At 61.1% G+C, this 27,691-nt stretch overlaps 1 protein-coding gene across 2 annotated transcripts in view; it reads left to right on the top strand.

Moving 5' to 3' along the window:
- The first annotated feature begins 6,374 nt into the window (after window positions 1-6,374).
- Window positions 6,375-27,691, top strand: part of NOTCH1 (notch receptor 1) — a 40,811-nt gene continuing 19,494 nt past the window's right edge. For both annotated transcript variants that reach the window (XM_050714508.1, XM_050714507.1), the window contains exons 1-6: window positions 6,375-6,432; window positions 8,011-8,092; window positions 23,359-23,621; window positions 23,936-24,274; window positions 27,110-27,232; window positions 27,400-27,633. In XM_050714508.1, the coding sequence (XP_050570465.1) occupies window positions 6,375-6,432; window positions 8,011-8,092; window positions 23,359-23,621; window positions 23,936-24,274; window positions 27,110-27,232; window positions 27,400-27,633 (1,099 nt within the window). The remainder of the gene's footprint in view (window positions 6,433-8,010; window positions 8,093-23,358; window positions 23,622-23,935; window positions 24,275-27,109; window positions 27,233-27,399; window positions 27,634-27,691) is intronic.

Below are 27,691 nucleotides of genomic sequence, written 5' to 3'. Positions count from 1 at the left end.
GTGATGGGCACCCTGCGATAAAGCAGGCGGCTCCCCAGAGCCCCCCCCCAGTGCCACTCAGCCCCTTTGAGAGGAAACAGCATCTTTGGGCCGATTCCTCGTGGTTCCCATCCCCGTGTGCCTGGCTTTGATTCGCGGCCGAGCCCTGTGATAATGTGGCTGCCTGGGAAGGAAGGGAGTAGAAGGAACCGGCTATTGTGCTTGGCCCCTCTCCAGGAGGTGTTTTTGCTCAGAGGCACCAAGGTCAGAGCTGGGTGGGAAGCGTTGTGCGACGGCAGCCCAGCACATGCGCCCGGCCGCGGTGCACGCAGCCCTGCCGGGTGCCCATAGCGGGAGGCAGCCTCGCCGATCCCCAGCAGCGCAGGAGATGCACAGTCATTTCCAGGTGTGTTTTTTGGGGGTGAAAATCTGCGTTACAGCCACTCTGCCAAATGAAACATCTCAAAATGTTCCTTTTCCACGTGGAAGGACAGAGGGGGTGGTGGGAGCGCTAGGTAATGGAGCGAGCGGGAAGGGCTGCGGTGCGCATAACGCTTTTTTACCCTCTTTTTTTTAATTACTTAAGAATTTTCACTGGCTTCAACACATTGCACAAGCTCTCGATTCTCAGATCCCATTGCTGTGAGAACAGAGCTGGCACCGAGCCTCCCCTGAAACTACCTGCGACACCGGTGCCATCTCAGGACCCCAGGAGCCACCCCCATGCCTGGGTCTCCGGTAGCAATGTCTCCCAAAAAATATACTCAAAAACCTGCAGGGAGCAAGTGTCCATGCGGCATGACATCTTCCTTGAGTCCTTGCCCCAGGAGAGGAGGCGTGCGAGTCGCAGCTGTGCGGAGCCGAGCGAAACTGCGGCGATGCCAGCGTAACTCAGAGGTGCCTGGCACCGCTCGGCGGTCCAGAAACACAGCGTCGGGTTCGTGCCTGGGCTTGCACGGAGAATCACGCTTGGGTTTTCACTGCTGCGAGCAATGGTTTTCAATTATTAAATGTAAATATCGCAGGAGGCCTGATCCTGGCCCCTTCACGCACACGAGCCATTTCTTCGCCGAGATGAAAAGCAAAAGTCGGAGGGATGGAGGAGCGCCTGCACCGCGGCACCCGCACGGCTGCGCCGGGCACACTCCGTCACCCGCAGCTCCATAAACCCTCTCCCGATCCACCTCTGTTTACACAACAGAGAATGTTTCAGTTGTTTTATGGAGGCGGATAAGAGCAGCGCAGGGGACAGAGAGGCCAGGTATGGGCTGAGAGGCGCCTGCATAACACCTGCTCTCCCCTCCTGGCCCATAAAGGCATTTCATTTTAAACGTGACACGGATTTTATAGCGCAACAGCGCAGCAGCACCTTTCACCCAGGTACAAGCCGTGCAGTGAAATCTGCTCCCCTGGGACGCCCCGCCGCCCGTCGCTAATCCCGTGGGTAATTGTTCCTAAGCTCACTTTACACACCGAGAAATAATGGCCAGAAGCAACCCTGCAATTCAAACCAGTTTCAGCAGCCCGCGAGGAGGAAAACCCCGCGGGGACCAAGCCCGGGTGCACCCGCTGTGCCAGGGCAGGGCCGTAGCAGTAAGAGCTCGCCGTCCCCGCTGTCCCCTCCCGTCCCCAGCCACCCCATGTGCCACGTGCCACCGTGGGGCTCTGGGGCTGGCGGGACCGATAGCCCTGAACGTTGTCCTCGGCAGGCACGTGCTGCCACGGGCTGTGCCGTCACCGCCGCCAGCAGCGCAGGCTGTCGGAACGCTGCCCATTCAAAGTCCTCCTCCGCTCGGCTATTTAAGGAGAAAAAAAAAAAAAAAAAAAGAATCGGGACTTATCCCATTCTCGCAAATCCATCCTCATTTCTCTGGAGCCCCTGGGAATTGCAGCGTAATCCCATTACAGGGCAGCTTTGGCTCCGTTTTACATCACAGGCTCCACCACCGGTGGTATTTTTATCTGCTTAGGCTTTCCAGGATGATCTACCCACTTTGGTTCATGCTTAATTACTAAAATTGCCTTTTTTTTTTTTTTTTTGAGAGCGTGAGCAAGTGTGCATGTGCGTGTATCATCACGAGGAGGGCTAGCCCTCCGTGCTGCCTGCCATTCCCCAGATCAGCTGGCAGAGGAGCGCCAAGCTAAGCACGACGGGGAGAGCAGGCGAGATCCAGTTTGTTGTCTGCCTTATCGGTCTTATTTTTATTGCACTGCGCGTATAAGAGCAAAATATTGATTGCGATGATAAAGAGATGAAAGTGTCATGAAGGAATAGGCACACCAGTTACTCAGGCGATTGGAAGCGTGTTGGTTGTATTTAACAGGCATTTGCCATTAAAAAACGCCTGTTTTTATTTAAATAGCCTAGGGCAAATTTCTCACTAAACCAACTTTCCCACGCCAGCCCAGTGCTCTAACTCTGGTTTTTGGCAAATTTTTTCCTGAGCTGTCAAGGCAAAATATATATAAGAATGCTGGTCTCACTTAGGTTTTTTTCCAGCCCCTGGAGACATGAAAATAATTTACAGATGTGCATTACCTGTTTATATTTGTATTAAGTTTTGCTTAACGGACATAATTTTCTTAGCTTGCAGTAACAAAAAAATATTCCCAGAGTTTCACTCATTTAATTTTGACTTATTAAAACTTTTAAACATGTGTGGAGGTTTTATGTTTTTAAATCACTAATCACATGGCCATTTGCCAAGGTTTCTTTTCAAGCCTTTTATGAACACTATTTTTAAAAGTACCTAAAATCCCACTGCATTTAACCCCTAAAGACCACTCAAAGTAAAAACTTTCTTTGGATTTATGTCACATTCACCTCTTATTGCAAAAAGATTTATGCATACGCTGGCTTTCGCCTTCCTCCCTGGTTTTCCTTTTGCTGGTAGGAGTCCGTGGAAGATGTGTGTGGAAGGAGGGAGCTCGAGGAGGTTCCCTGAGAAGGCGGCAGCGACTGGGACGTGCAGCAGGGTTGTGCTGGATGGCAGCGGGGCACCTGGAGGTGTCAGCACCCGTGTCCCCATCCGTGGAGACGCCGCAGAGGAATCTTTGCCTCCTCCAGGGCAAAGCCTGCCCCGGCACTCGGGGTGAAGGCAGTAAATATATATACTTGACCTTTTGCATTCAGGGAGCCAACCAGCCTGGCCGTGTGGCTGCACGCACGGGGCTGTTTGCATTTCCTCGCAGCCTGGCCCCTGGCAGACCCTCACCACCGCAGAGGGAAGCGGGGGACAGGGCTTGGCCACAAGCTTGTGGTTGTCCGGGCCAAATCCTGCCCTGCTCCTGAGCTGGTTGGTGCCTGGTTATCCGCAGTCCCTGCCTGGACGGGTGTCCCCACCACCTCGCCCTGCCACCACATCCCTCCACGCAGCCAGTGTCACCACCCCGCTCTCCCAGAGGTGGCGTGGGACACGACGGGGACCTCGGTGGCCCCGTGCTCCCAGACATGGCCACGATGGCCCAGAAGGGCCGGGGGCGGGGGGGGGGAGGGTGTCGCTAGAGTTTCGGGAAGGAAGCACCCGAGCGCAGCCAAGCCGAGCGCGTGGTGCTTTGTGCACGCGGAGAACAAGCCCGGGCAAGGTGCCGCCGCGATTTCCAGGCAGGTAGAGCAGAGATGCTCCCGGATCCCGAGCGGGGAGGGAGAAAGGGGTGAGATGGAGGGGAACAGGACAGAGATACCCATGGCCAAAGAAGCCTGGGTGGTGGGAACCTCAAGCTGCCTTTCAGCTGTGTGGGGCTGGAGGCGGTGGCACGCTCCTGGTGGCACGGGGACGTCGCTTGGTCAGGGCACAGGCTGCATCCCGCTGCCCAGCCACTGCCGTCCTGCTCGTGCCTGCAGGGAGGATGAGACGGGGGGACACCCACTGCCCTACCAGGGGTAGAGAAGGACCATAAAGACGGGCACAAAACCAAACTTCTCGCATCGTTTTGCTGTTTGCTCTTGGGACACCGCAATGGCCCAGCCTTGCCCGTGTTGCTGCAGCAGTGGAATAAAGCACGGGGCACGGTCCTGGGATGCTTTAACATTTCACACGGTGGCTCGAGCTCCCGGTGTCACACAAACCCCAGGTGGCCCCGTGCTCCCCCTGCCCGGAGCAGGGCACCGCAGAGCCCAGCCCGATCTCAAGCAAAAGGCGGCAGCAGGGGAACACGGGGAAAGAGCAGCTCAGGAACGCTGCAGGGCTCGCGGCTTTGATCTAATGAGCAGACTCTGCCCTTCGGTTTGTTTAATTGTTTCACACTTGCTCTGGAAATAATTTACAACAGGAAGCGGTGGGATAACACCAGGCCTGGCATGGGACGGGATGAGCCCGGGGGCTGGCGTAGCAGTGCCCTGTGAGGAGAGGCACAGCTGACGGTGTCACCCCCTCATTAACCCGCTGCCGACCCTCACGCCTCTTCCTCTTTCCCGTGCTTGGAGCCTCAGGGCAGCCAGCCCCGCAGGTCCCGCAGCTTTCACAGCTGTAAAAGGGCCACCCGATGGCCTCCCACACAGCCACAGCTCAGATATGAGGCCAAGGAGACCAGGACCAGACCAGGATTTAGGCACCCGGGTCCCTGTGGGATTCAATACTCCCAAATTATTTGTGCTCCCAGTGTTTGCCCCTGTATTCTCCACCTCTGCATGCACCCAGTGCGTGTCACAGCATGGGGATCGGTGTCACGGTGAGGGGGACCCCAAATCCCACGAGGACACGGCACACGTTGGCACCCCAACACAGGCCGTTCCCAGTGGGTGCAGGCGCTGAGCCCCCCCAGCCTCCCCCGCAGGGCGACACATGCAAACGGGAGATTTCAGTGCTCGAGCCTGCATTTTGGTTGCTGAGCTCGCGGCCTGGTTTCAATTTGCTGGAAGTGCCGGGACGCAGTGGGAACCGCGTGCGCTGCGTGGGGTGACCCTGCAGGGGGAAGCAGGCCCTGCAGCCACCCTGTGGCGGTGGCAGCACCCGGTGCTGTCCCCAGGCCCAGGAACTTGGCCAGGTTTTGGCTGGGACATCCCCGTGCTCCCATCCCACAGGCTCCAGGGCAGCTCCGCATGCAGGGCTCAAGCCTGGTGGAGCAACAGGGGGGACACGGGGGGCGCCGGGCTGAGGGCACAGGAAGCCTGTACACGTGGGGGATTTGCGGGGCTGTCTCCCAGGTTTGGCTTCTCTGCCACCCCTAATTTATTTGTGTGTTGCTGCAGCGCATCGGGCTGGCCAGGGCTGCGAGTTCACTAGTTCATGGCCCAACACAGCAACATCCTGTCCTGCTCCACGGGTAGCTGCGTGCAGGTCAGGGGGGTGCGGGTGGGAAACGTCCCGTTGGACCTGCACCCACCTGCACAGGGTCGGAGCAGGAAGCCCACCCTCACCGCGCTCTCCTGGGCCTGCGACCCCCTGGGGATGCTCAGCCCCGTGCAGCCGGGTGGGCACTGCCCTGTCCGGCCATGCTGCGGCTGGGGCTGGGGGCCTGGGTCCTCCTGTGGGCTCTGAGTGGGGGCTGCGAGCCCTGGGGGCTGGGGGGCTGCAACTGGGGGCTGCGTGAGGGTGTCTGGAGGTTGTTTAAGGGCCTGGGGGGGGGGGGGGGGACTGCACTGGTGCTGGGAGGGGGCTGCATGGAGGTGAGGGACTGCACGGGGGTGAGGGGCTGCATTGGGTTGGGGGGGCTGCATAGGGGTGTCCGGAGGTTGATAGGGCCCATGGGGGGGCTGCACTAGTGCTGGAAGGGGGCTACATGGGGACTGAGGGGGGCTGCATGGGGGGGGCTGCATGGGAGTGAGGGGCTGCTCTGGGATGGGGGGGCTGCACAGGGGTGTCCGGAGGTTGTTTAAAGGCCTGGGAGGGGGCTGCATGGGGACTGAGGGGGGCTGCATAGGGGGGTGGGGGCTGCATATGGGGTGCTGCGTGGGGCTGAGGGGCTGCATTGGGGGGTGAGGGGCTGCACTGGGAGGCGGGGGCTGCACAGGGGTGCCCGAATCAACCCCGGACCCCCCCACACCCCACTCCCACCCCACCCTGGGACCCTCTTCTCCGTGCAGGGTGCTCCCAGCGGCGTTCCCCCCAACTCCCCCGAGGGCCGGGCAGGGAGGGGCGTCCCGTGCCGTCCCCTGCCGAGCCGTGCCGAGCCGTGCCGAGCCGTGCCGAGACGTCCCGCCCCGCACCGTCCCGCCCCCCCCTCCGCCCTCCGCCCGGCCCGGCCCGGCCCGCCGGGGCTGAGCAGCCGCGGGAGGCGCCGGCGCTCGGAGTGGCTGCGCTGGGCGCTGGGGCGCGCTGTGACTGCGGCTCCCGGAGCACCGGCTCGGCTCGGTTCGCCTCGGCCCGGCCCGGTTCGGCCGGCGGCCTTCCACCCGCCCCCCCCCCCCCGCCCCCTCGGATCTATGCGGCTGTGAGCGGTGGGAGCAGAGCGGGATGAAGCGGCTCCTGGCCACCGGGCTCCTGCTGGCCCTGCTGCCCGCCCCGACGCGAGGTGAGGGCCGCGGGCAGGAAGTTCGCCCCGAGAGCCCCGGGGAGCCCGGCGGGGCGGCCCCGGGGGTGCGGGCACAGGGCTGGGCTCCGAGGGGGGCACCGAGGCTCGGGGCCGTCGAGGGAAGCGGGGATCCCCGGGGCGGACGGAACCGTGCGGGGGGGGGGGGGGGGCCGGGGCTCGGTGTCCAGGAGGAGAGAGCGGGAGGGGAGGGGAGCTCGGGGCCGGGGGCACCGCCAGGAGCGGGGCCGTCGGGGGGAGCCGGAGCTCGGCGGCGCGGGCGGGGGGGGGGGGGACGGGGCTCGGGGCCGTCGGGGAGAGCCGGAGCTCGGTGGCGGGGGGCAGCGGCGCTCGGGGCCGTCGGGGGGGGAGCCGGAGCTCGGTGCTGCGGGCTGCAGGGGGGGGGGGGGGCCCGGAGCTCGGGACGGGGCTGGGCTCCGCAGAGGTGCGCGCAGCAGCCGCGCTCCTGCCTGTTGTTCCGCGAGAGTTTTCGACCGTTTTGCAAATCTTTATTTTTTTTTTTTTCTCTCGGTTTCCTGTTTCTTGAAAGTCAGCCGGGTGCCCCTCGGCACCCCCCCCCCTCCCCCCCCCTTCGGCGCCGGCTCCGGGTGTTTGGCCGCAAAAAGTGCAGAGCGACCGTCGGGGGCGGCTGGTCCCGCGGGGTGGCAGCGGGGCGGGCCGGGGGGGGGCACAGCCCGTCCTGTCCCGTCCCAACCCGGCTGGGGGGGGCCGGGGCCCTGCAGAGCCCCCGGGGAGCAGCACAAAACCCCCACCGGAGCTGGGGGGGTGGGGGGAGCCTTTGGGGAACGCAGTCAGTGGGGACACCCCGACGGGGGTCCCGCAGGAGACCCCATCCCGGAGCTTGCCCCCTCGGGGGTGAAGTTTGTAGGGGCGCAGGGTGCACCCCCAGCTCCCTGCTGTGTTCCTAAAGCAGGGCTCGGGGGGGCTGGGGAGGGAGCCCCCCAGGGTGCGGGGTGGCCCCGGGATGGCAGCGCCTCGGGCTCGGGGCCCCTCGGGAGAAGTTGGGTTCGGGCCGCGGCGGCGCGAGGCTGCGTTCGCTCAGTGCGAAACTGCGAGGGCTGCACACGAGCGCGGCGGAGCCGGTTACCGTGAGGAGCTGGCGGGGACAGAGAAGGGGAAGAGCGAGCCCGGGGTGGAAATCGGAAGCGATTCTGGTACTTTTCAGCGAGTTGCTGTGGTAACTGCGCAGAACTCGGCTCCGAGGGCCAGACAATGAAACCTTTACTCAGAGCGAGTTGCGAGGAGCCACTCATTTCACGACCGAGCTGATGGTAACTCACGGGCCCTCGGGCAGGATGGTTTTTCCCAAATGGCGTTTGTCACTCAGGGCCCGACCCGCTGCTTCTCTCCCAGCCCTGCTGAAGGCGAGGGCAGCGCCTACCCGCCAGCCCACCCCGAGGATATTTTTAGGCTGGCCTTCCCGTACCAGGACCCACGTAGGCCCTCCGTCACCCCCCGGTGTGGACACAAGCCCTGTGAGCCCGTCCCCGTGCCGGGGGGTGCCGGGGCCTGCAGCCCCCAGGCCCTGCGCTGTGGCTAACGCTCTGCTTCTGTTCGCAGGTTTGCGGTGCACGCAGCCGGCCGAGTCCTGCCTCAACGGGGGCAAGTGCGAAACTTTTCTCAATGGGACGGAGGTGTGCCAGTAAGTATGGAGGAGCCGGAGGATTTTCATCTCCCTCGACTGAAGCGTTGCCACGCGTGTTGACTTTGCTTTGAAGGCTCTGGATTTAATAGGGGCAGCATGTGTTTTCTTTCCTTGAGTGGCAAGAATAACCTGCTTGTGTAGGAGTCGCCGCGAGTTTGGCAGGATCGGTCTTTGTTCCTAGCTGGGTGGAAAAACATGGGCAAAGGGCCATGTTTTGCTGGTGTTAACCTATGCAGGCTGCCCTGCTGATGGAGCAGGAGGTAGGGCCAGCCCGCGGCGCTCGCGGGCCTGTCAGGAGGGCAGGGAGGCTGTCTGCCTTCCAGCTACTCCCCCCGGTCCCCAAAATGTTGCCCTTCATTCCCTGGCACCCTGGCAGCTGTGGTTTCCAGTACATCTCCAATAAATGTTCAAGAGAAGTTGCGTTGCGTGGCTCTGGCTGCCGGAGCTGCCCCACGGACGTCCGTGTGTCCACGGGGCAGGTGGCAGAACGGGGCCACGCTCTCCTGCGGCCCCACGGTGCCGGTGCCATGGCACGGTCCAGCCCGGCACTACCCGCGGGTCCTGGCACGCGGGCAGGATCCTTCTCCAAGCTGATTGTGGGGAAGCGGATGTGAGAAGCGTTGGGACTCTTTGAAGGACCAACCGACCCACCGCAGCGATGGCCGATTCACTCCAGGCTCCCAGGGAACAATAACCAAGAGAAATGAATAAGGCTGCAGCTCCCTTTTTAAAACTATTCCATAAAAGAAATCTGAATGGGCAAGGCTCTGTTTTCCGGCCAGATTTCCCCTCTGCCTGTTAAAGACGGCCTGAGCTGAGAGCAGGCAGGGAGACGTTCCCACCCACCCCAAATTTCCCAATAGGAAGCTCTCGGTGGAGGAACCTGAAGGCATTTCCAATCCCGACCTGTTGAATGGCAGTGTTCCTTGACAATGTGTGTTGCTTTTTTGCAAATCTGCCTGGGTGCCGTTACTCTGCCCAGTAGCCGGGCACCTCCCACCCCCTTCTCCAAGCTGAGCCCCCCAACCCTTTGGTGAAAATAAATCAGCAAATCAATCAGGCACATGAGCAATTTAATGGACAAAGGCTGGGTCCTTTTGTGAGCCACTAATGAATGCACGCCACTTTTTTTTGCACAGAAGCCCTTACCAACGCTTGACGCTCTAAATCTTGTTTTCTTTCATTCAAAGAGCGACAGCTGGGATTCGGTCGAAATTCGGCAGCTATTGTTAAGGGAGGCAGATTAATGCTGTGTGACTAATCATGTATGGCTTCCCAGAATGCCCAACCCTCCACCCCCTCCCCAACCTTACACCCCTCCTTTTCCTTGTGGTCATTCTTTCCTTTTTTTCTTAAGTCTCTGCAACTCCTGATTTACATTTCATGTGCAGATGGTGATGGAATCTAATTAGATCTGATGTGTGCAAGCTCTATTTGGAGGAGAAGCCTCCAAAGTAGGCTTGGGTTGCTGGTGTGGCTTTTTTTTTTTTTTTTTAAGAGAAAAAGTTAAGTTTACAGAACTACAGAACTTCTTCATTGCTAGCTGTGAACAACCGCCTCTCCCTTGGCTGCAGACACCAGGATGGCTTCGCAAGTACGTGCGAGTTATTCCTGCAGGAAGCTGAGGTGCGTGCTCACGGCGTGGTACAGCAGTTGTGCCATGCCGTGACATCTCGTGGGCGATGGAGGCAGATTTAGAGGTGCTGGCAGACCGGACGAGATGCAACTTCCCAAGGTGTCTGATAGCAGCTTGCAAAATCCCGCTTTTCACTTGTTTGAATATCTCTTTACGAGGAGTTCTGCTTCCAAGCTTCTTAAACAAAGCAGAGCCAAGAGCACAGATACCAGACGCAGAAAAGCTGGCACTGCCCTTTGGCGCCTGCGTGAAATGCACCATTTTGGCTGCTGGCCACATCTCCGCTCGGCCTGGCACTTAACAAAGTTTGGCCATAAAGCCCCATTGTGCTGTCCCCACAAATCCAATTAGAAAAGTGGAGTGAAATAAATAGCGTACGAGGGAGACGCTCCTCGAGTGGACGAGCGTCCCGGCGCTTGTCGCAGCGGAGAGCTAGCAGGGTTACTTGAAGACGCCTCTGATAACTCCAAACCCCAGTTATCAGTTCTGTGGCGGAAAGGAAGTCACCGGTGCGAAACGAGGAGCTTTCTCAGCCTTTATTATTTTACAGTGGTAGTTTGTAAAGCTCCAGGTGCCTTATCTTGCTTGTCCCTTTGCCAGGCAGTCGGGGGCACACAGAGCTTTAATTGAACACGGAGGACTGAGCATTTGATCGGCTGGAGGGCTTGCGGCAGCAGTGGTCTAATTAAGCCGCCTTTGGAGTTGCTTTCCACCTTGGCAGGGACAGCAGGCTCCGCCAGGGCTGTAAGAGCAGTGGCAAAGCTTCGTGTCCCACGCATGGCACTGGCACAGACCTGTAGCTCTTCAAGGTCTGCCTTAGGGATGGCCGGGACCAGGGGCAGTGGCTGGCGGCTGCGGTGTTTGAAGTGTGGTTTCGCGGTGCTGGTGAGCTGTGGCTTTCCAAAAAGGCGCTCGCCTTTGACTGAGGCGTTTTCCCGGACGAAATGAGAAGGTTTTCCAAAAAATCGTTCCGGCTTCCAGTGGTAGCTCCTAATTAGACTGCTGGATAACTGTATTTTTGACTGGCATCCCTGCAAATGAGCAGGGCTCGTTTTAGATTGCTGTGCCATGTGACTTTTATTCCCAGGACCTCCCTTGCTCCACTAGTTAAAAGCAGATGGCATGAAAGGGGGCAGAATTTCAAACCCTGCTCCACCAGCATTTCCCTGTTGAAGTCGGAGGAGCTGTGTCTGGGTTGTCATACTCTTGCCCGGAGAAGCAAAATAGTCTGCAACGGAAAAGAATAAGTTAAATTAATCACTAGGTTTGCCCTGAAAAGGGGGAAAAGTCAGTTTGCTAAAGTACTTCCTCTGTTTATGAATCAGCGTAGTGCTGTGGTGCAGTCAGGGAGATGGGTCCTGAGCCGTGCCCACTGCACCCCCAGCTTCCAGGGCCAGTGGACCAGGGCTGGTTGCGCCTGGAAGAAGCATTCAGAGGGGGACCACAGCAGCAAGAGGTGATTATTTCAGCTCAAAACTCTTTCTGGAGACAACCAGGAAGGCAGAGGAGCGATCTGAGTCCTGCAGCTCTCTGTGCCCTTCAAGTTATTCAACTGCTCAGTCATTGTTATCTCATTGTAAAGGGCGGAAGTTTCCTTCTGGTTTGATTTTTTTTTTTTTCTCATGTGCTTTAACCCAACGTTATTTCCATGAAATAATAACAAAGAAAAAATGCAGTCTCTGCGCTGGAGAGGAAGAGGGTGGAGTGTTGAACAATCGAGCAGAGGAAGCTCTTAAAGAAGTAGCCGAGTGGTGATTCAGCCATGTTGAGAACTCTCGATGGCTGTTTCAAGTCTGATCTCATTCTCGGGAAAGAACAAGGTGGAAATGGGTAAGAGGGGAGAGATTAAAAGCACAAAAGCGTCACCTGTTGCGAATTCCAGTGGAAGAGAAACTGAGCCGAGGAGCTCAGCTGGTGAGGTCACTGGGACAGCGGGGACATTGTGTGGCTCTTTTCGAGAAGAATCTGTTTACGTCCCTCCTCGCCGCACTGGTTATCAGTTGACTCAGGTGGTGTCGCTGCCTGCTGATAACTCGCCTTGGGACTTTACCGTTTGGACTGAGTGTTTTGCTTATTTTTTCTCACGGCTTGGATACCTGTGACGGATTTCTCTGGGCCGGAGGGGTTGCCCTGCGTTTGGGCAGGGGTCGGCTCTGGTCGTGCACCAGAGGAGATGTCTTGGTAGGGCCCCCAGCAGTGCCTGAGATGAAGATGCTCGGGGGCTCCCCAGGATCCAGAGGGGATGAGGTCTTCACACCGGCGTGGTCTCCTGCAGTCACAAATGCCCATTTGTTCCAGCTGGTGCTACACACCCTGGTCTCACCTCCAGGGCTGTTATGGTTTATTGTATGTAGCGTGCAGGTGACACGTATAAGTGATCGCAAGACCAAGCTATTCACCAATTAAGGGCTTGGATAACATAATCAGTAGGCAGTTAGCAAGTTTTAAAATAACATTGTTTGGAAATTAACTTGCTCTTTCCAGGCCCGGAGGTGCGGTGACCCTCGTTTTTCTCATGTTTGTTGGTGTCCTGAGTGGTAACTGCGTGTGTACATGAGTGGAATGTGAAATTTATAGAGCATCGGTGTTTTTAACGAGGGAGTAGCCTCGGGGTGCAGTTACCACCAGCTGGTAAGCTCTGGATCTGGATGGAGAGTTCCCCATAGTTAATGTAAGCTCTGGATCCGGATGGAGAGTTCTCCGCGGTTAACGTATCTCCAAACACCAAGGCTTCAGACCATGTGGGTACGGAGTGGAAGAGTCTCTGGGATGTGCCTTAGAAGTCCCAGGAGACCTGCAGAGGGGTCTCGCTTGCGCCCTGCCTCCAGCAGGGGCCAACCAGCCACCTCTCTGCCTTTGGTGGGGTCCGGCTGCTCCTCTTGGTGCCTCCGTGCGGTTTGGGGTGCGCTGGGGCAGGAGCGTGGCTCTGTGTCCAGCCAGCCCCGGGGACTGCCCAGCTCCTGCTGCCTCCAGGATGGAGCGGTGCTGTGGGGCTGGCCTCCTGCCTCCGGTTGTTTTGGGACCAGGGTTAGACCACCAGGCCAGAACGGGGCAATTCCAGATGTTTCCCAAATGGGGTTTCCATTTCATTGCATGCCCTTGGGACACGGCTGTGCTGAAACCCCACAGGTGCCTGATGCTCCCAGCTGCCTGGTGCCTTCTCGATCCAGTTGTGCTGCGGGGAGATGGTGTCCTGGCTGTCCCTGTCCATCTGGCTGTCCCTGCTGGGGGATGACTGCAGTTTTACCATCCTTCATGTAATTCCTGTCCTGCAGCCAGGTTACGGACACAAAGTGGTGATAAGAGGATAAACACGATCCTTGTTTGTCCACGATGGGGTGGCAAGTAGCTCCTTGGGGTGCTCCATCCTGCAGCACCGGGCTCCTCGGGGCTGTCCTCAGTGGGTTTCGGCAGCAGCAGATCCTCGTTACCCCCATCCCAAGGACCCCCAGCCGTGGGCACTGTGTTGGGTCCTCACCAGGCCAGGGCTGAGCTCATCTTTGCTCTGGGGCAGGACTGCTGCTGTTTGCGTCAGCCAAAGATGTGGGTAAGCAGCATGTGGAACAAGCAGCAGAAGTGCTGCTCTTGCATTGAGGCTTGCAGGAGCAGAGGCTCTGTGCGCATCTGTAGGGTGTGATGTTGGGAAGTCTTCGCAGCACCCCAGCAGGTCTCAGAGGCGCCGGATGAAGGCAGCTCCCATGGGACAGCGAGAGATGGCCGCCTGGTGACACCTGGCTCTTTGCTTGGACGCCTGCGAGCCTCGCTGGTAGAGCTGCTGGGTGCTGCTCCAGCTGGCGGGGGCGCTGAGCTGCGGTGGTGCCCGTTTATGTGGGCACACCTCGCCTGGGCTCTGCTCTCCTTTAAAGGTGCACGGCAGCAGCTGGACCCGTGGCAGGGTCTCCGTGGACAGCTCCAGCACATGTCCAGCAGGTGGGCTCACCCCGTAGGGTTTCCTGTGCTGAGTGCTGCTGTGTGCCTCAGTTTCCCCCGTTTGCTCTTGCCTGTCTGAGCGTCAGGGCCCGTCTCTGCGCACGACGCATCCCAGCACGGGAACGCGGCTAGCAGAGGCGAATCGGGCACCCGAGGTGCTCAGCAGGAGCGGTGCAGGATCATGACCACAACCGAAGCCCCTGCGTGGGGCTCAGGGGGGGCTCCCCGTGACCGAGCAGCATCCTGCACGGGTTCGTGCTGTGCTCGCAGCCCCCCTGGCACACTCGTGCGTCTGGGCACTGCTGCTGGGAGCATCGCGGCGGCGAGGTGCGAGCAGTGTGTGCTCAGGGCTGGGTCGCACAGCACCAACGCCTACTTCAAGCTCTCACCCGTCACGTCCTCCCCTTCCCCCCACGGCAGCCTGGAGTTAATATTGGAAAAGTCGGTTAAACAGTTAATGTTTAGGCCGTGGTTATTAGGCTTTTGCACATTTCGAGCGAAGGGAGCGGAGTTGCATTTTAATGGGAAACTTTCACGCTCAGTCAAGTTGCAAAAATTTATTTGCGCGTAAGTCATTTTCTTTTAACAAGTTTTCACCCTAATTCCCTTCCCCAAAATCTGAATTTAATGGTATTTATATGGGAAATGGATTTATTAAGTTTTAATGACGCTATAACGTCGCCCTTACTTAATAGATGGGGCTCGCTGCAGGCGAGCGGCCAGGTGGCGGTGGGCTGGGAGCCGGGAGGAGCGCGGGGCTGCAGAGCCTCCGGCTTTGGGCTCGGGTGAAAGTCAGCGTGGCCACGGGCAGCGGTGCCAGGCTTTGCTTGGGCCACCGGGGCTGTGCAGGATCAGGCCCGGGCCGTCGCGTGGGCTGGGGCCGCAGGGCTGAGCCTTGCCGGCTCCTCGGCGCCTGGCTCCGTGGTGCTCCCTGTCCACCTACGGCTGTTCCCGAGGGAGAAACAGGAGAGCAGGGGGGGCTCCGTGCTTCCCTGACCGCTCTGTCCCTTGCCAGGAGATGCCGGCAGGGCGATGGGGACCTCCTGGAATTTATACTCCCCGCTGGCATCGCTGCGCACGAGTTGGGTGTTCCTGGAGGTGATTGATGTCAAGGTGGGAATTGGCAACTGGCGGCTGTGCGAGTCCCCTCTGGTGCAGTGCTCCTGCCTGGCTGGAGCATCCTTCACGGAGAAACCCCCAAAAAGCCTCTCCTGAAGGTATTTGCGGGCAGCTAAAGCACCGAACGACTGCTCCTGGGCCGGTGGAGGAACGTGGCTGCCGACAGAGGCATGCCCAGCGCTGCCAGCTCGCGCCCCTCGGCGCGGAGAGCCCCACGCACCGGTGCGGGCTGGGAGAGTGACCCCGCGGGGGGACGGCCCGCGAGCAGGGGGGCCTTTCCCCAGCCCCCGGCCCCTATTAAAATGTTAGACACAGGCCTCGGAGTCAAAAGGCAGGGCGACAGACGGCCCTTTCACAGGGCCCGCTGCTCCTCATGAAAGGGGGTTTCTAGGGGACGCCGGGCAGGAATGCGGGCGCCGGCCGGAGGGCAGCGCCGCCCCTATTGTCCCCCGGGCTCAATGGGGCTTCATGTTGACACAGGGATTTCTGCCGGCAAAAGGTGTCGGAGGCAGCGCCTTCCCTCCCTCCTTGCTGTTTCCTTGGTTAAACTCGGCAGCAGCAGCAACGCCGGGCTCGGGGAACGCCCGTCTGCTCGGGCGGGCTTCGAGCCTCTGCGGCGTTGCTTCGAGGGGCGAGGGGTTTGCTGCTGCTGGCTGTTTTAGGGAGCTTTGCCTGCGGAGAGAAAGCTGTGTGAGTTTGGGGGGGGGCTGCACCCGTCACTGTCCGGCCGTCCTCCTCTTTGCCTCCTGTCTGTCTGTCTGCTACACCTCACCAAAACAGCCCCAGCCCGGTGGCTTTGGCTTTCAGCGGGGTTTTGCGCTGTAGGGGCACTGCTGGGCTCTGTAAAACCCCCTCCTCTCCTCCTATTTATAAATATCAGAGCTAAATATAGGTTGTTTAAACTCTCGGTAGCTGTTCAGATCCTAATCGCAGGTTTTATTTCCAGGAGCAGAGGAGCGGGACGGAGGGCTCGCGTGTGTTCCTGGGGGAGTTCTCCATATACGGGGAGATCGGGCAGCTCAGTGTTTAGCCAAAACTTGGCTGGGGAGGGGGAAAAAAGAAAAAAGTAAAAGAGTTCGTTCGTCATCGCTGAGCACGGTGGTGACACCGGCACTGCCACGAGTGCCAGGGCTTTCATCTCCCCAAGGGACAGGGGATGCAGGGTGGCCTCGGGCTCGGGGTTGCCCCAGGGATGTGGGGATGCCCCGGTCCCCCTAGTTCAGACTTTCCTCTCTGCTGGGTTAAAGAATAAAGTGTTTGTATAGGGAAAGAAATTGAGGAACCGGCGCAGGCAGGGGGAGCGTTTCCTCCCAGATGCTGAAGGAGCTCCGCGTTGGCCGGGAGCTGCACGTCGCCACCAGCACGGCCCGAGACGAGCGGCTTGATGCGGCGGAGACCCGAGCTCTTAGGGCAGCACAGCCCCACAAACAATCGGGTTGTGCGGATTTACACCGGCAGAGGATATAAAAAGCGTCAGCTGGGGAAAAAGAAAAAAAAAAAAAAAGTTCCTAGTACCCATTGTTGAGGGTGGGAATGAAGCGAGTTGTGTCTTGGTCTCTTCCTCAGCCATCTTTCATGTGTATTGTGAATGAAGCTCCATTGAAAAGCAGCTCCTTCCCAGGTAGCTGCTCACCGCTCGGGGTGAATAGCCTGGCCACTGTGCTTAGTAATGGGATTATATTGTTTTTCATTACAATGGGAACTTTGATTCCCAAACTGTCCTGACTAATGTCTGCTGAAGAAACAAAGCCATATATATTTTTTTTTTCTTCTCTCTGCTCCGTGCTGGTAGGAGGAACAGCGGCTCTAGCACGTCTCTCCCCACTCCTGTCCGTGAGCGTATCCAGCTTTGGGAATTCCTTGAGTTTCTCTCCAGATGAAAGTCTGGGTCTTAAAATCCCAATTAGATGGCTTGGGCTAGGTCAAAAATGAACTGGAACAAAAAAAAAAACACACATCAAAGACTTTGGATTGCAGCGTGCTTTTTTTTAATTAAACAAGACCGTAGATCGGCTCTTGCTTTATTAACCTGATGTCACTCGAAGTAACCCGCTGCTTTGCCAACCACCCTCCCTATGTGAAACTGTTTTTTTTTTCCCAGGCTGGTGTCCCGGCGTGTTTAATAAAGCAAGACCTGGATGGGACTTTGTAAAGAAACCGCCGGTTCAGCCCAGCGCTGCTTTTCGGTGCCGCGGCACGTCGTGTCCCACGCGGGCGAGGAGGAGCCGGGCAGCTCTGCCTGGGCTCTCCTGGGAGCGCGGCGCAGCCTTTGCTTTCCTCCCGGCTGCGTGTGCCAGGAACCACAGGGCGAGCTGCAGGAGAGGCGCCGTCAGCCCGGCCGTGCCCGCTTGCTGGCAGAGGGTGGACACCGAGGGGTCGCATGGGCAAAGGGAGCCATCCCTGCCTCCTCCGTGCTGCTGAGAGCTCAGCGCGGCACCCCCGACGTTCCCAATCTCCCTGCGCCCACCTTCTGCCAGCTGCGTGGTGCTGCAGGGCCCCGAGCCATGCAGCGGTGCCGGGGCAGCGGCTGAGGGTGAGGTGGGAGCTGACGCGGGATGTGGAGCTCCGCTTTGCCAGCGGGAGAGTTTTTCCTTCCCCTCGCCCTGCGGGGAGCTCGGCGGGGTGGTCCCGAGGATGAGGCTGCTGGGGAGCAGTCCCGTGGCCGGCCCTGTGCCCACGCGGCCCCCGGTGATGCTCCGTGCCGGAGGGGCTGGTGGGGAGGCAGGAGGATTTTCTCCTTCAGCCAGTAGCACGAAAATAAAACCAGGAGAAAGGTGGAAACACGTCCCCTCCCTCTGTGGCACGGTGACGTATCCCCCCGGGTGGGAGCTGTCGGGGATGAGGGTCCCCAGTGGTGGCAGCAGATCTCGGGGCGAGGGCTGTAACCTGGGGAGCAGTCAGGGAGTTGCTTCCAGGCTGCGCCGGGCGAGAAAGCGCTGGCACAGCTGGAAGAGTGACTCCTCTGCGCGGGTGTCTGATGGGGCAGAAGGGGCTTAGCACGCAGGGCCTGTACCTGCCGGGCTTGCCCCGTTTGCGTACGGGAACGTGCGGCGGCAGGCGGCCGTGCTTCCCGTTCGGCTCCGCAGGTCCCTCGATGGGGACGCTCTGCACCACGCGAGGTCCTGGTGGTGCTTTCCGGCCCCCTTCCCACACAAGGCCACCCCTGGGTGCTCACTGAAGCACTTCTGGGCTCCGCAGGCCCTGTCCTCGAGGTATTTCCATCCTGGCAGTGTTCGCTCGGCCCCAGCGGGGGCTCACCCGGCCCCGTGAGCCCAATCGCCCCAAAACGGGGCTTGAGTAAAGACCCGAGCCGTCCCTCCTCGGCTTTCCCACGGTGCTTTTACCTTGGGGAGAACAACCGCGGCCGTTTATGCTTCCAGCAGATGAGGGCGAGGAAGAGGTTACGCGATGGCAGCGCAGATAAGGGGCCGCCTGGACGCGGGGCCCCACAGCCTCCGTCCCCTCCCTGCTGGGGCTGCCCGCGGGACGGGGACACGGGGACACGGGGACACGGGGACAGCCCCTGCGTGCGCCTGGGGGCCGCGCTCCGGTTTGTTTTGTGCATTTTAAGCCCGGCGTGGGTTTTACCTCCAGCCTGGTCCCAGTCCTTGGGGGTGATGAGCACCCAGCACCTTTAGAGCCCCTCCAAGGCTCAGGGCAGCATCGTGCGGGGCCGGCGCGTCCCGAATTCGAACAAAGCCGCGGGGCGAGAGCGTGCCTGGGGCGGGGAGGGCCGCGGCAGCGCCCGGGTGTCATCTGCGCCGGGGGTGGCAGATGGCAGCTTAGCGCGGAAAGGAAAACAGCAAAACCCCTTGAATTAGGCGGGGGTTAAAGGTCGCAGGAACATCTGCCTCGGGATGCTTTCAGTGCCCGCATTGCTGCGGAGGGAGCGCGCCGGGGACGGAACCTGTTGCTGGCGGGCTGGGGAAAAGCCCGCGCGCCGCGGACAAAGGGGCGGCAGCGGGCTGAGATGCACGGGGGGAGGCAGGAGGGGTGTCCCCCCCCTTATCCCCCCCCCCCCCCCCCAGCCCTGCTCTGGGAGCCCGGTGTGCGGGGAGTGGCGTGGCGTGGCGTTTTTTTTTTTTTGGAGCCCTGCTGGAACGCTGCAGCGTTTTGCCGCGGCTCGCGGAGGATGTCCAGCAGACACAACAAACGCACGTGCCCGCGCTGAGCAGATCCAGATCTGGCCTGGGCTCGGCGCTGGGAGCGGCTCGGGAGTTTGGGGCCGCCGTTCCCGTTCCCAGGCCGTCCCAGGGGATTTGCTGTCTGCCCTCGGCCGAGGCCTTCTGCATCACCCTTTGCGTCGCCTGCGAATCGTGCTGGAGATGTCTGGGTCGGGAGCCTGGTGTGTTATAACCGAGCCTCCTCCACGCAGCAGCCTGTGCTCGGGGATGGCGTGGAGCAGCCCAACGTGGTGGGAATCCCCCCCGCAGCCTCTGCCTCGGCCCCAAAGCACAAAGTCCTGGGGACGGGCGGGAGCTGCAGGCGCTCAGGCGGTGTAAATCAGCGTGCTCGTGCCTGCAGGGAGAGCACTCAGCATCCCCGTCCGTGGGGATGGGGACTGGATCACTGTCCCCTGTCCTGCCTGGCACGTAGGTGACAGCCCTGGTCCCTTGGGGGTAGGGATGGAGGGAGTTGTGAGGCCGTCAGCCCACCTCGCTCCTTGTGCCGGGAAGCTCGTGGTGCATCGCTGCCACCTTCCAAAAGCCCGGGGTGGGTCGTGGTTGGGGTGTTCGATGCTCCCCCAGCGGGTCAGTGGTGAACAGAAAGGTTTCTCAGCTGCTGCTCAGGGCAGAGAGGCGCTGGTGTTTGTAGGGTTGTGAGCGGGGAGTGGGGACATCCAGGAGGCTCCTGAGCACCCACGGAGCTTGGCCAGGTTGAAGCCAGTTTCTAATGGCCCTTCGGAGATGTTTTGATGCTGAAGCACCCGCCCCATCCTCTGCCAACACTTAAATCTCTAATTAAAGCCTAGCTTTAATGTCTCTTATGCTAATTTCCAGAAGCTGCTTCGGGTTTGGACTGGGTAGCCCTTGCTTGGGAAATGCCAAAGGAAAAACCACGGGGTGATCTTCCTGGGGCCGAGCGCTCAGCCCGCGGGGACGTCGGCACCCGGCGCCCGAGTGTGCACCAGCAGCACCACCAGCCAGGCGTTTTTTTTGCAGAAAGCGAAGCTTTGCTCCCTGGGCTGGACTTCGGGAGAGGTTTTTAGCCCCTGACGTAGGTGGAGGTGTGACGAGGTTTGCAGCCAGGCTGCGTGCCCAAGCGAGGCTGGGAGCTGGACCCGGCGCTGCTGACTCCAGGCTTCCCAGACCTGGGAGAGCTGAAAAACAGCCACTAGCTGCTCGCTGCCTTCATCTCCTGGGTTTTGATCTCTTGCTTTGCATGCACCGCCTGGATCCAGGCTTCTCGCTGCAGCCAGGACTATTTTAATGCGCTGTGGGCGCCGGGCTTTTAAATGCAGCTCAGGAGCCTCCGCTTATGAGCGGGGAGAAACCACCGCTGGTGGAAGGGCTGGTGGCACTGAAATCCGTCCCCAGCAGTGCTCTGCCCTGCCTTGTACCAGACCTTGCACCAGACCTGCTGTCACAACCGGGGGCAGGAGCAGGGCGACGTCGGTGTGACAGGGACAGAGATGGCTTTCGATGGAGCCTGTGTTGTATTGCTTATGTCCTGGAGTTGCTGTGCCAGTGCTTCCCGGTGTCTGGAAATACTTCCCTTGCGTGGAAGGGAAATCTGATGCTCAGCATCCCCCAGCCCGCCCGTCTGGTGTCTTGTGCCCGGCTGGGACGGCCGGGGGGCAGCAGCACGTGCGTGCTGGCGGCGCTGCTGGGGAAGTTTTGACGCCTCTGGCTTGGTGGGAGCTGGTGCTGGTGTCAGGAGGGAGCCCTGTGGGGCCCCAAAAAAGTCATACAAGCGTGTGTATGCGTCTTAGCGCAGTGAGGCAGCGCTGCAAAAGGCCCCAAAGCTCCCCTCTGCCTCCAGGCAGGGGTCGGCTGCCTCCCCAGGTGAGTTCCTGCGATCGCTAATCAACCCCCCTGCTAATAACCGTCCTGCAGCTCGGCCTGGGGTCTGCCCTACTCCGGCTTCCCGGCCGCGAGCTCCCAACGCCTCTCGCCGGCGTTCGGAATTGGAAACGGTCCAAAACGTAATGGGGTGGGAGGGCTTCCCCCTCCGCCCCGCACCGCGCCGCGCACCCAGCCTCAGGGCAGCCCCACAGCGCCCGGTCCCGTGGGCGCAGCGTCGCTGCGGGGCCGCTTCCCGCGCAGTCCCCGGGCTCTTTGTCCGGCATCGCTTTTATTTTCCCTCTTTTTTTTTTTTTTTATTATTTTTTTATTTTTTTACCCCCTCTCCCATCGGAGAACCTCGTGACGCTGCTGCCCCGGCCGCCAGCCGGCCGCGAGAGCGCCCGGGGGATTGTTTTAAGAAAAAAAGCGTGTGTGGTGCGGGCGGGGGGGGGGGGCCCGCGGGGTGTGTGGGGGGGGGGTTTAACAGATGACTGCACACTTGAGCGCTTTGCCGGCGGCGTGCCTTCGCCCGGCCGGCCTGGCCCCGCACAATGGCCCCTCTCAGGCGGCTGCAGCCCCCGGCCCTCGCATTCCCCCCGCGCGGGGCCGCGGCGCAGCCACCCAGAAGCGCCGGCGTCGCCCCACGTCCGCGGCGCCCCGGGTTCGGAGCCGCCGGCGAGCCGGGCATGGTCCGTCCGTCCGTCCGTCCGTTCGCGGGCGCCGGCAGCTGCTCTCCCTCATTAAGATGCACACCTGCTCCCCGCCGCCCTTTGTGTGCCGAGCAGATGCCCTGATTTATTATTGTACGCATTTTCTTTTCCATTTGGCCGGGATAATGCCGTCTCATTAACTCAAAATGTCTCCGAATCCTGACAAATTCTCACACAATCCCCAACAATGAAATCAGAATTGGGTTAAAAAAAAAAAAAAAAAAAGAAAAAAAGTAGGAGAGGAGAGGGGGAGCGGGGCAGGGACGTGGTCCTGCCTGCGGCACGGCGCGGCGGCTCCGGGGCTGGGGCGGGCTGGCGGGTGAGGGTTTTGCTGCCTGTAGGATCCCCGCGTCCTGGCTTTGGGGTCCTCAGGCTGTGGTGTTGCAGACGGGCGCTCTGTAGTGTGGGCACGGGGCTGTGGCTTTGTCCGGGATGGTCCCCGGGGCTCTCTGTCCCCAGTGCGCCCCTGGGGGCGTTGTGCCTTGGGGACACGAGGTGCCACCAGCTCTGTGGCTATGGGTGCAAGCACGCAGCAGGTGCCCCAGCCCCGTCCTGCCAAAGCTCTGCCAGAGCGGCGCCTTCCCTGGGCATCAGCTGTCTTGCTGTTTGTTAGCCTGCATTTATTTCTGCTCTTGAGGCCTCTAATGGCAGCCAGGCGTGGGGCTGAGCGTGGCGTGGTGGCATTGCCACCCTGGTGCAGGACAGGGCTGCAGCATCGCCTGGCTCCTGCCGTGCCCTCCCCGCACCAGCGCTCAGCACAGAAACTGCCCCTCGGGAAGCGGTGTGCCACCAGCAGAGCTGCTCAGGGGAGAAACGAAACGAGTGGCAGCTGGTGTTGCAAACACAAGAGGGTTTGTTTGTGCCAGGGAGGTGCTCATCCCCGGGCTCTCCGTTCGATATTCGGGTGCCCTCGGTCTCTCCACGCACAGCTCGGCTCCGTCCTCCCCTTCCCAGAGCCAGGTCCCCCCCCCCGCGTGATCCCCTCCCAGCCCCGCGTCCTGCCCAGCCTCTCCAGGCGGCGTGGAGCCACCGGCGCAGGGTTTGCCCTCGTGCGCCGCGTCCCCGTCCCTGCCTCGTGGCTGCTGGTGACAGATGGCTGAGCCGGTGGCCATCGCTCGGGGCCTTTTCTCAGGGCCCCCATGCGGAAACGCGGGGCCGCCAGGAGCTTGGCGAGGGTTTATCTTGGGGGAAGACCTCAGCTGCGCCGAGCTGGGATGTGCCCCACCTGTTACCAGCCAACGGCAAGCCCGCGGTTGTTCGCATTTGGCCGATTTCTCGGGACGCAGGGAAGGTAGAAGCTGCGGGGACCCCGCTGCGGGGACAGGAGGCGATGCAGCGCGGGCGTCCTGCACGGCTCAGCCCCGGGGCTGCTGCAGGGCTTCCCTCCGCACCGGGTCTGGGGGTGTCTGCATGGGGGGGACAGGGATGGGTTCGGTGCTCCCGGCTCTGCCGTGCTCCTGCCGCAGGCGTGGGGTGAGCCACCGCCGCGTCCCCCCTTGGGCCCCGGTTTCCTCTTCAGCGAGGGGGGGGAGCGAGGAAAGCACTTAGCGCTGAAAAGCAGGATGTCGGCCCTGGAGACTGTGGTTTTGCAAGTCTGTGCAGGCCCCTTGATGGGGGAAGCCTTTGTTCCAGGCGCCTCTTTCATCTTCCTCTTCTCTCAAGGTGCAGCTCGGCCCAGAGCCGTCAGGGTAGAGCCTTCAAACTGCCAAAGCAGCCGTGCTGCGGGGCCGGGCACGGGCAGCGTGCCCGCGCGGCTCTACGCACGTGCTCCTGGAACCAGTGCCGGTACCCGACCGGGGCACCCCGATCCCCCCGAGCTTGGGTCACACTAAATGACGTCTCTCTTTTTTTCCCCGTCCCCAGGTGCAGCAGCGCCCACGTGGGCGAGCGGTGCCAGCTGCCCAACCCCTGCCTGAGCTCCCCCTGCAAAAACGCCGGCACCTGCACCCCGGTGGTGCGCGGCAGCACCGCGGACTACACCTGCGCCTGCCGCCTGGGCTTCACCGACGAGCTCTGCCTGACGCCCCGCGAGAACGCCTGCCTCAACAACCCCTGCCGCAACGGGGGCACCTGCGACCTGGTGACGCTCAGCGAGTACAAGTGCCGCTGCCCGCCGGGATGGTCAGGTGAGGCCGGTGGCGCTGCCGCCGCGGGGACCGGGGACGGACGGTCCTCGCTGGGGGGTTGCTCCTGGAAAGCTCCCCCCCGGCGCCGGTTGCTGCTTCCTCCCGTGGTGCTGCTGGGGGAGCGGAGAGGGTTGGCAGTGCCGAGCGTGGAGGTGCCCATTTAGCTGCAAAAATCCTCCGCTGATGGGGGTTTTAAAAGGGTAAAGGTCGGGGGAATTAACCGCAACCCCCTGTGAGCACAGCGTGGCTGTGCGCCAGGACTCCCAGCGCTAAGAGCTGTGCTTTGCATCCTCACCCTCCTCCTCCCTCCCCAGGTAAAACCTGCCAGCAGGCCGACCCCTGCGCCTCCAACCCCTGTGCCAACGGGGGCCAGTGCGTCCCCTTCGAAGCCCACTACGTCTGCCGCTGCACGGCCGGCTTCCACGGGGCCAACTGCAAGCAGGACGTGAACGAGTGCAACATCTCGCCGCCCGTCTGCAAGAACGGCGGGAGCTGCACCAACGAGGTGGGCACCTACCAGTGCTCCTGCAAGCCGGCCTACACCGGGCAGAACTGCGAGCACCTCTACGTGCCCTGCAACCCCTCGCCCTGCCAGAACGGGGGGACGTGCCGCCAGACCGGGGACACCACCTACGACTGCACGTGTCTGCCAGGTAGGTGCCCGCTGGGTGCTCCCTGCAAAGAGGTGCCGGGGAACCAGGAACCAGGGTGCTGGGGGCCCTTTTGTAGCTTTTTTTTTTTTTTTTCCCCAATTTGCTTCCTCAAGCACGTAGCGCCCAGCCTTTGCTCACGTCACAGCTCTAGGGAGCGACAAAACCAAGTGGCCGGAGCAGGGCCGTCCCGGGTGTGTGTGGGGAGATGCTGGGCAGCCGTGCCTTTAGCAGAGAGGTCATCTGGGGGCTTTTTATACTTGGTGATTCACTAAAATAGCTCTTCCAAAACAACTGCTTCAGCAGAGGCCCCTCTGCGGATGCTCATATTCCAGAATAAGAGTGCCTTTTTCCGTTTTAGCTTAATCCACTTCCAGAATGGAATAATTGTCCCGGAATAGCTATTTTGGAAAGTTTCTGAGTGCAGGCAGGCTTGGGGAAGGGAGACCCTGCCCGTGCTCACTGCTGCTCCCTCCGGCGAGCACGGGAGCAGCCCAGCCGCTCGCTACACGCAGGGCAGCGCCGTGCAGCCTGAGCTCAGCCCAGGCTTTGCTTGCCAGGAGGACTGCGCCATTTGTCACCCGAGCCAGCCCCACCAGCTGTGTCCTCTCCCGGGGAGAGATGCCGTGAGCAGTGGTGAGCTGCCTGGGAATTTTCTCATGGGGTTGTTTTATCTCCTCTTGTCACCCATATAGCCCAGCTGGGGCTGGGGCAGGATGAGGGGTGAGCGGCTCTTCTGCTCTGCACCCCGGGTGGTGCGCAGCGTTCCCACGGGAGCCCCATCCTCCCTCCTGCCCCATCTGCACGGAGCATCCCTCTGCACGAGGTAGGGACAGGGTGTCCCAGCTGGCAGAGACGTACCCACATCCCAGTACCATCATCCCGGTACCTGCCTCCTGCCGGCAGTGTGGGCTGGCGCTGGGGAAAGATGCGAGATCCCCTGGGGTAGCATGGGGGAATCTCATCTTGTTCTCTGACATGGACTCAGAAAACCAGAGGCTCGACACCCTTCCCAAGCTTCTGGCTGTACTGTTAGCCATCGAAGATACCCAGGGCCCTGTAGGATCTCCTGCTTCCCCTCCACGCCTGCTTGCCCAGGCTGGAGCAAAGCTCCCGTCCTCGCAGGCAGCGAGGTGCTGGGGCTGACCCGGGGAAGGAAGCCTTTCCTTCCAGGACGAGCCACGAGCCAGCAGCTCCCACGGGAGCAGCTCCCAGCGCGGGCAGGGCGGCGCGGCGCTGCCGCAGGGCCGGGCAGGTGCCGGGTGGCAGCAGGAGCGGCGCTGGCCTGCCCTGCCGTACCGCTGACGAGGCACTTTTACCCCCAGCAGCCTGGGCGTCGGGCACGGCGGGGTGAGGAATCGCCCCGGGGAGCATCCCTGCCGGGGGCGGGGGGGGACGGGGACCGGCGCGTTCACACCCAGCCGCGGCTTCGCGGGCGGCTGCAGGGAGATTTGCATGCTGCACGAGCCGGTTCGCCTCCCGCGGGGTGGCACGGCCCCTCGGAAAGGCAGGGTGGCTCCAACGGGGGAGACTTTGAGGTCCCTCGGCACCTCGTGGCTCGCTGCGAGAGCTGCCTCGGCTTTTGGCAGAGGCACGAGGAACCGGGGGCCGCTTCTCATGATAAGAGGGTGATTGATACGCTGGTATGCAGCGCGCCCGATCCGAAACAATGTCCCCTTTTCATTTCCAGAGAGGCCTGGCTGTTCCGGGTTTCTTCAAGTTAAACTAATCTCGTCTGGTTTATCATGCCATCGCTGCAGAATGTAACCCGGAGTTTAAAGTAATTGCAGTACTAATTACTCATTCAGGTGGTTCGAAATGAGTTAATCCTGGTAGCTAGGACATTGCCGGTTGTTGCTGTTCAGTCTCAGCCCAGCTGCTTAAAAACAGGGCGCAGAGCAGTGCTGTCTGCTTTGGGCTCCTGTCAGCGACCATAAATCACTGCTACTGCTGCTCGTGTAGTGGGGCTGATGTAGTGGGTCCCAGAGCAAGGGCCTGCGTTTGTTCTAACCCTGGAGCAAGGACGAGCGACAGTCCAAGGGGGACAGGGTGGCTCGACAGATCTCCTGATAAGGACCCGGCCGTTTCGTTTCTGCTGCACATGGGGAGAGGTCAGGGGCTGCGCGGCTTCAGTGCGCGCCGCGCCATCAGGTGGAGGCGATAAAACAAACCTGAGCAGCCGGGCTGCAGCGAGGAGAGCTGGGATCAGCGCAGCGCGCGGGGCCGTGATTCATGCTGCCAGAGACTGGGGAGCGAAGAATTCCCCTCTGGGGGAAGCACTGCTTATTAGGCTCTTTAAATGCGAAATTAAAACATGGTGATTCAGTGCTGGCTGCCGCGAGCGGTGGTGGGAGCAGCGCCGGTTCATCCCAGCTCGCCGTGGAGTCGGCGGGGCTGGCGTCCCCAGCGGAGCCTCCGCTGCTCGGGGAGAGCATCCTCGGAGCCGGGGGCCTTGGCAGGCGCGCCCTGCGCCGGGGACGCCCGTCTGCCCCGCGCAGGGGATGCAGCCCCTTGCCAGGCCCGGGCGATTGCTCCCTTCCAGGGTAATGTGCGTGTCAGAAAGCAGCCCCGGAGGAGGCGGGACGGGGCTGGAGATGAAACCGGGCGGCTGGCTTCAAAGGCGGCAGGGTGGAGAGCGCCTGGCGGGCTGTCTGCGTGCTAATGAGCAACCGGCTGCAGCGGGGAGGGCGGCGGGAGGGCAGCTCCCGAGCCTTAGCCTCGGTGCAGGGAGCCCTGCGGGGCTTCAGGGCTGTCCTGTCCCCCTTGGGACAGTGGCACTGGATGAGGGCAGGGGCATGGCTGGAGGTTGGTGTCACCTCGGGTGTCTCCTCCCCGCAGGATTCGCGGGCCAGAACTGCGAGGAGAACATCGACGACTGTCCAGGGAACAACTGCAGGAATGGGGGCACCTGCGTGGACGGCGTCAACACCTACAACTGCCAGTGCCCCCCTGAGTGGACAGGTAGCACCGAGGGTGGCAGGGCTGTCCTGGGGGCTGGGGAGGTGGCTGGGGAGAGCCGTCCTGCTCCGCTGAGTGCAGCAACACGCATCTCTGCAAGGAGCGTGGCTCACCAAGCCGGTGGGAGTGGGTCCATTCCAGCCTCACACCCGTGTCCCTGTCCCTCGCAGGCCAGTACTGCACCGAGGACGTGGACGAGTGCCAGCTGATGCCCAACGCCTGCCAGAACGGGGGCACCTGCCACAACAACCACGGCGGCTACAACTGCGTCTGCGTCAACGGCTGGACGGGCGAGGACTGCAGCGAGAACATCGACGACTGCGCCATGGCCGCCTGCTTCCAGGGGGCCACCTGCCACGACCGGGTGGCCTCCTTCTACTGCGAGTGTCCCCACGGCCGCACAGGTGAGGACCCCAGTGCTCAGGGTGCGGGGTGGCAGCTCCCCGAGCATCCCCTGGCCAA

This window comes from Cygnus atratus, chromosome 19 (genome assembly GCF_013377495.2).
Source record: "Cygnus atratus isolate AKBS03 ecotype Queensland, Australia chromosome 19, CAtr_DNAZoo_HiC_assembly, whole genome shotgun sequence".
In the NCBI taxonomy this organism is placed as follows: Eukaryota; Metazoa; Chordata; class Aves; order Anseriformes; family Anatidae; genus Cygnus; species Cygnus atratus.
Note: the sequence above shows the minus strand (reverse complement) of the source record. Positions and strands in the feature narration are given on the sequence as shown.